The sequence below is a fragment of the Dipodomys ordii genome, unplaced genomic scaffold, assembly GCF_000151885.1.
Source record: "Dipodomys ordii isolate 6190 unplaced genomic scaffold, Dord_2.0 Scaffold54, whole genome shotgun sequence".
NCBI classification, from domain to species: Eukaryota; Metazoa; Chordata; class Mammalia; order Rodentia; family Heteromyidae; genus Dipodomys; species Dipodomys ordii.
Window position 1 is genome coordinate 4,719,927 of NW_012267270.1, and position 6,832 is coordinate 4,726,758.

Genomic DNA, 6,832 nt, shown 5'->3' on the forward strand with positions numbered 1-6,832 from the left:
GGGGGGGGGTGGTAATCAGCCACTCTGGAATAAGGACAGAAGTGACTGGCGCTGAGGCTCGGAGTTTAAGGTCCGGAGCGGCTGGAGGGTGGGGTATTGGGAAGGCTGGGGGGCCGAGGGTCCCCCCTGACATGGAGATTCTTCCTGAGTGAGGATGATGGTGTTGGGGAAAGTGAGGTCACCATGGCCCCTGGGTGTCAGGGTGTCGAGGTGCGCAGGCCTGGGGTGGGCCTCACCCTCTGACCCGCCCCGCCTCGCCCCGCCGCAGAGACCGATGAGTGCCGGCTGAACCAGAACATCTGCGGGCACGGCGAGTGCATCCCGGGCCCCTCTGACTACTCCTGCCACTGCAACCCGGGCTACCGCTCGCATCCCCAGCACCGCTACTGCGTGGGTGAGCGGGGGCGGGGGCCCGGAGGGGGCGGGGCCCGGAGGGGGCGGGGCTCGGGGCGGGGCCCCGGCTCACGTGTCTCCACGCCGCCCTTGCAGACGTGAACGAGTGCGAGGCGGAGCCCTGCGGCCTGGGCCGCGGCAGCTGCCTGAACACCGCCGGCTCCTACAACTGCCACTGCAACCGCGGCTACCGGCTGCACGTGGGCGCCGGGGGGCGCTCGTGCGTGGGTGAGGGCCGCGCGAGCGTCCCGGGTGGGCAGGGGGGCTCTGCGCCCCCAGCCTTCTGGAACACCTTTGGGCGCGCCCCTTTCCTCTCCCGCAGACCTGAACGAGTGCGCCAAGCCCCACGTGTGCGGCGACGGCGGCTTCTGCATCAACTACCCCGGGCACTACAAATGCAGCTGCTATTACGGCTACCGGCTCAAAGCCTCGCGGCAACCCTTGTGCGAAGGTACGCGCCACGCCTGCGATCCCAGCCCCTCTGACGATCGGGGTTCAAAGCCAGCCCGGGCAAGAAAGGCAAAGCCGGAAGAAGAGCGGCGGGTTAAAGGGTGGAGCGCTAGCCTGGATGGAAGAAAAAAAAAGGGACATCGCCCCGGCCATTAAGTTCAAGTCTTACTCCTGGCACACACACACACACACAGTTCCTCAGTTGGCCCTCGACCTGGGGTGGGACCTACCCGCGCAGCCCTGACGCTGAGGTTGGGGGTCCGGGAAGCCCAAGGGGCTCAGTTTGCCCAGGACCCTGAGAGCCAGCAAGCGACAGTGCACCTCTTTCTCCCTCCTGTGCAGACGTCGACGAATGCCGGGACCCGAACTCCTGTCCCGATGGCAAATGCGAGAACAGTCCTGGGAGCTTCAAGTGCATTGCCTGTCAGCCGGGCTACCGCAGCCAGGGGGGCGGAGTCTGCCGCGGTGAGGGCGGAGCCTGGCTTCCCGGGGCGGGGCTCGTGATGGAGGGGCGGTGCCAGGTCCCCAGTGTTTAAGCGGAACTCTCTCTGCAGACATCAACGAGTGTGCAGAGAGCAGCCCTTGCACACCTGGATGGTGTGAGAACCTCCCGGGCTCCTTCCGTTGCACGTGCGCCCAGGGTTATGCGCCTGGGCCTGATGGTCACAGTTGCCTGGGTGAGTTCTACTATGCACACCGGGCCTCCCACCATCCACTCCCCGGCTGAAGTCAGGTTTCACCCTGTGAAACCAGTGGATGGAAGGGCACTAATTTATAGTAAAGGGGCTGCAAAGTGGCCTCCAAGGTCTTAGGAGGCCAGGTTTGCAGCTGCATTTGCAAAACATGTTACTTAAGTTTGAAGATGGAGGCACAGTTAGTAGTTCTCCCCCCCCCCCCAGTGTTTATTAGGCACCAAGAGGCAGGGTGGGATTCAGGGAAACAGAACTGCTGCTGGTCTGAATGGAGACTGGACATGCCAGCAGCACTTAGAGGAAGAAGCCCTGAGCTAAGTAATAGGAATTAGACAAGGATGAAAGAACAGCATGGCACACTGCAGCTGGTAGCTCATGCTCATAATCCTAGCTACTCAGAAGACTGAGATCTGAGACTCCAAGTAACAACCCAAAAGATGGAAGTGGATCTGTGACTCAAGTGGTAGATGGCCAACCTTGAGCAAAAAAGCTAAGTAAGCAAGCTGGGATGTAGCTCAGTGGCATAGCGCCTGCCTAGCAAGTGTAACATCCTGGGTTTGATCCACAGTTTATAAAAACAAACAAACAAAAAAAGCCAGGCGTTAGTGGCTCACGCCTGTAATCCTAGCTACTCAGGAGGCTGAGATCTGAGGATTGTGGTTCAAATCCAGACTGGGCAAGAAAGTCTGTGAAACTTATCTCTAATAAACCACCAGAAAACCAGAAGTGGCGCTGTAGCTCAAGTGGTAGAGCGCTTGCCTTGAGCTGAAGAGCTGAGGGACAGTGCTCAGACCCAGAGTTCAAGTTCCACCACTGACAAAAAAAAAAAAAAAAGATAAAAACACAAGGAAAAAAAGTAAGCAAGTCATGTCTTATGACTATAATACTAGTTATTGTTATGACTATAATACTAGTTACTCAGGAGATCTGAGGATTGCAGTTCAAAGCTAGCCTGGGGAGGAAAGTCTATCAGACTCATACCTCCAGTTAACTACCAAAAGGCTGAAAGTGGAGCTATGGCTCAATGTGGTTGAACACTAGCCTTGACTGCAAAAGCTCAGGGACGGTGCCCAGGCCGTGAGTTCAAGCTCCAGGACCAGCACACACACACACACACACACACACACACACACACACACACTGAAAATAAGCAAGAGCCTGAGGTCCTGAGTTCAAGCCCCAGTATTAAAGCATGCACAAAACAGCAGGTGGGCTGAATGAGAGCAGAGGCTTTGGGATGACTGCAAGATGTTGTCATATTAGGACAAATGACCTAGGCTTGTTGGCTACAAGTCAAGATGGAGGAGGCAAGTGATTGATGGGCCCTCCAGGTGTCCAATTTGGTGACAAGGTGGGTGGTGTTGCTCTGGTCCCTGAGGGCTGTCCAGCTGGGGATGCCAGTAGAGGATGGACTGAGTGGGTTGGGAGTCTTGAGCCAGACATCTCCATCTGGAACCATCCATGGGCTGGTGGATAGGGGGTGCTGAGGTGGGCCTGCTCCATCAAATGGGGGGTAGGTTAAGGGGAACATCTGGTGGAGCTTTTATGGGCACACATACAGGGGCAGGTGGGGAGAAGGACAATAAGTAGGGGGGAGGAGTGAGCGCGAAACCAGAGCAGGATATGGAGCGAGGCTGGGAGGGTTAGCTCTTGTCTGGTGGGGGTAGATGGCTCAGGGAGCGTCTGGCTTGGCCAGCAGGGTATGAGAGCCATGTGTGGGCACGGTGCTTCTTACCAGCCTTGCTGCCCTTACTCCGGTGCTTGGGTCCATGGGCAGAGGCCTTGGCCTGACCCTCTGACTCTCCCTGTGCTCCACAGATGTGGACGAGTGCGAAGCTGGGGACGTGTGTGACAATGGCATGTGTACCAACACGCCGGGCTCCTTTCAGTGTCAGTGCCCCTCTGGCTACCATCTGTCAAGGGACCGGAACCACTGCGAAGGTGAGGAGTCCTAGAGTTGGGGTACTGGCCTATCCTTCCATACCCTAGGATTCTTGCTACCCAGGTCTAGTCCCCATCCATATCCAAGATGTGGTGTGGGGGCGTGGGAACGGCCCAGGCTGGGGGGGGGTACTGGCGGCTGCATGTAGGGGGTCAGTCCAGATTCTCCACCTCCTTGGTCCTCTGCAGACATTGACGAGTGTGACTTCCCTGCGGCCTGCATTGGGGGTGACTGCATCAACATCAACGGCTCCTACAGATGCCTCTGCCCCCAGGGGTACCGGCTGGTGGGTGGCAGGAAGTGCCAAGGTATGAGGAGTTGGCAGGGCATGGTAATCCACTAGACACTGTGGCTCCTGCCTTCCCATCCCCCATCCACCCATGCTACACTCATCCATCCTGTCACTCACTTGGATGGCATGGCATGGGTAGCAATCACCGTGTTTCCATTGTAGCACAGTCACTATAAAACTTTTTTTTTTGGCCAGTTATGGGGCTTGAACTCAGGGCCTGGGCACTATCCCTAAGCCTCTTTGTGCTCAAGGCTAGCACTCTACCACTTGAGCCACAGCACCACTTTTCCTGCTTATGTGGTACTGAGGAATGGAACCCAGGGCTTCATGCATGCTGGGCAAGCACTCTACCACTAAGCCACATTCCCAGCTCCCCTGCCAAACTCTTTACTCATATATTAGTCTAGCCCACCAACCCTCTTAGTATATTCACTACCAACAAGAGATAATTGGCTAAGCATATATACCAAGTCAGGATGATCTTGAGTTTGAGGCCAGCCTGAGGTACATATAAAGACTGTCATATAACATCATCAACAACAAAACAAACAAAAAACAAGAGGTAACTCAACACCTACTATTTGCCCAGTCAGAGCAACAGGGCAGTTACGTGGGACTCCTAGTTGGAAGAGAGTAACATGTACACTGTTTCTCTGGGCTTAGGTACCCGGGAAAGTTTGGACTAGTAGTTAATGGGGTGATTACTAGAATTGGATCTTGAAAATAATAGGGATTATGCAAATAGAGAACTGGGTTGTATTTTGCCTCCAAAACATTATATACAAAGCACCGAGACCTGGAAGTACCTAGGTTTTTTTTTGGTGTCATTGTTTTTTTGTTGGTTTTGTCGTGGGGCTTGAACTTTGGGCCTGGGCGCTGTCCCTCACCTCTTCAGCTCAAGGCTAGCACTCTACCACTTGAGCTGCAGCGTCACTTCTGTTTATATGGTGCTGAGGAATCGAACTCAGGGCCTCATGCATGTGAGGCAAACACTCTACCACTGAGGCACCAGCCCTAGTTATTTTTTTACTTATTTATTTTTGCCAGTACTGGAGCTTGAATCCTGGGCCTGGGCACTGTCCTAGAGCTTTTGTGTTCAAGACTAGCACTCTACCACTTGAAGCCACAGCTCTATTTCTTGTTTTCTGTAGTTAATTGTAGATAAGAGTCTCATGAACTTTTCTGTCTGGTCTGGCTACCAACAGCTATTCTCAGATCTCAGCCTCCTGAGTAGCTAGGATTAACAGTGATGAGCCACCAGCACCTGGCTAATGAACACCCATGTGCTGAGCAAAGGATTTAGGACAGGGACTAGAGTGAAGATTGATGGGATTTGAGTAAAATGAAGTTTACCTATAATCCTAGCCACTGGGGAGACTGAAGGACCATCTAGACTTTGAGATCAGCCTGGGCTATATAGCAAGACTCTGTCTTAAAGTAGAACAAAACAGCGATGAGTCTGAAAGGCATTGGGAGGCCAAACTGAAGGTCAAGTGCCAAAGTCTTCTAGGGCTTCCTTACGTTGTCAGTGGGGGCCTTATGTTGGAGATTTACAAAGGCTGGCACCAGTGAATATCAGACATGGACACCTCCCCCCACTGTTGTGTTCTGTTATATAGGTTGAAATCAAAGTGGAAATTCAGGTTCCCAACTTGTGCCGGTGAGGCCTGGGGAAGAGGGAAGGGTCTCCTTAGAGCCACTTCTGCTTCTATTCTTGCTTCCCAAGACATAGATGAGTGCAGTCAGGACCCTGGCCTGTGCCTGCCCCACGGAGCCTGTGAGAACCTGCAGGGCTCCTACGTTTGTGTCTGCCAGGAGGGCTTCACACCCACCCAGGACCAGCATGGCTGTGAAGGTGAGTTCCCTCCTAGCTCTCCCCCAGACCACAAGATTCCCTGAGCTGCTGCTGAGGTTCAGAGCTAATGGCCTGATCCCACCCTCCTGAGTTCTGGGAACAGGAAGTAATCCCTTTTGCCTGGGGGGAATTGGGGGGCTAGCCCTCTGAGGACTCTCTGAAGGCTCTTGGCTCTGCCATGGCCATAAAGAGAGCCAGGGAAGGGGGGGGGAGAGGGCAGACTGCCCAAGGCCACCTGCTACAGGACTTAAGCTGCAATTTGCCCCCCTCAGAGGTGGAGCAACCCCACCATAAGAAGGAGTGTTACCTTAACTTCGATGATACCGTGTTCTGCGATAGCGTGTTGGCCACCAATGTCACCCAACAAGAGTGCTGCTGCTCGCTGGGCGCTGGCTGGGGAGACCACTGTGAAATCTACCCCTGTCCAGTTTACAGCTCAGGTCAGGAGCCAGGCAGGCCTCTTTTCAGAACCTGTGTGATCATCTGGAAACCAAATGGGAAAAATGGTCTCTCCTCCCCCCTCCTCCCCCTTCCCCTCCCCCTCGTCCCCGGGGTAGCTGGGAAGGGACGGGAGAGCTCCAACCTGTTTCTGGCCCTCAGCAGGCGCGAGCTGAGTCCTATTTTCTTCCCTACACATGGCCTCTCTTAACCCACAGCCGAATTTCATAGTCTATGTCCAGATGGAAAGGGCTACACGCAGGACAACAACATTGTCAACTATGGCATCCCGGCCCACCGTGGTAAGTCCGGCGCGGCTCTGCCCTCAGCCCCCAACCTCCATCCCGCCTGCAGATTGTCTTTGGCTCTCTGGTATAGTTGGCCTGGTGGCAACTGGAAAACCACGCCCACTCCGTGCTGGCCACGCCCACCAACCCTCTGGAGTGCGGCTGGAGCTGTGGGCGGGGCCTTGTGGGGTTGCAGCCTCCTTGTAGGCCCCGCCCTCCCGCGCACCTGCGCTCCCGCCCGCTGAGCTGCCGGGGCAGGCGAGGCCCGGGCGCCCACGGGGTTCGTCACCCCACAGATATTGACGAGTGCGTGTTGTTCGGGGCGGAGATCTGCAAGGAGGGCAAGTGCGTGAACACGCAGCCCGGCTACGAGTGCTACTGCAAGCAGGGCTTCTACTACGACGGGAACCTGCTGGAGTGCGTGGGTGAGCGGGGCGCCCCTCTTCGCCCCCCCCTTCGGCCCGAGCCCCGCAGCCGCTCCCC

The 6,832-nt window shown here is 55.6% G+C and overlaps 1 protein-coding gene across 1 annotated transcript in view; it reads left to right on the top strand.

Annotated features, from left to right (window-relative positions):
• The window catches only part of Ltbp3 (latent transforming growth factor beta binding protein 3), a 17,241-nt gene that overhangs the window by 9,087 nt on the left and 1,322 nt on the right, over positions 1-6,832 (top strand). Inside the window, exons 12-22 of the mRNA XM_013020902.1 lie at positions 269-394; positions 490-621; positions 716-844; positions 1,186-1,308; positions 1,398-1,520; positions 3,354-3,476; positions 3,666-3,785; positions 5,496-5,624; positions 5,897-6,064; positions 6,281-6,364; positions 6,646-6,774. Of these exons, the coding sequence (XP_012876356.1) occupies positions 269-394; positions 490-621; positions 716-844; positions 1,186-1,308; positions 1,398-1,520; positions 3,354-3,476; positions 3,666-3,785; positions 5,496-5,624; positions 5,897-6,064; positions 6,281-6,364; positions 6,646-6,774 (1,386 nt within the window). The remainder of the gene's footprint in view (positions 1-268; positions 395-489; positions 622-715; positions 845-1,185; positions 1,309-1,397; positions 1,521-3,353; positions 3,477-3,665; positions 3,786-5,495; positions 5,625-5,896; positions 6,065-6,280; positions 6,365-6,645; positions 6,775-6,832) is intronic.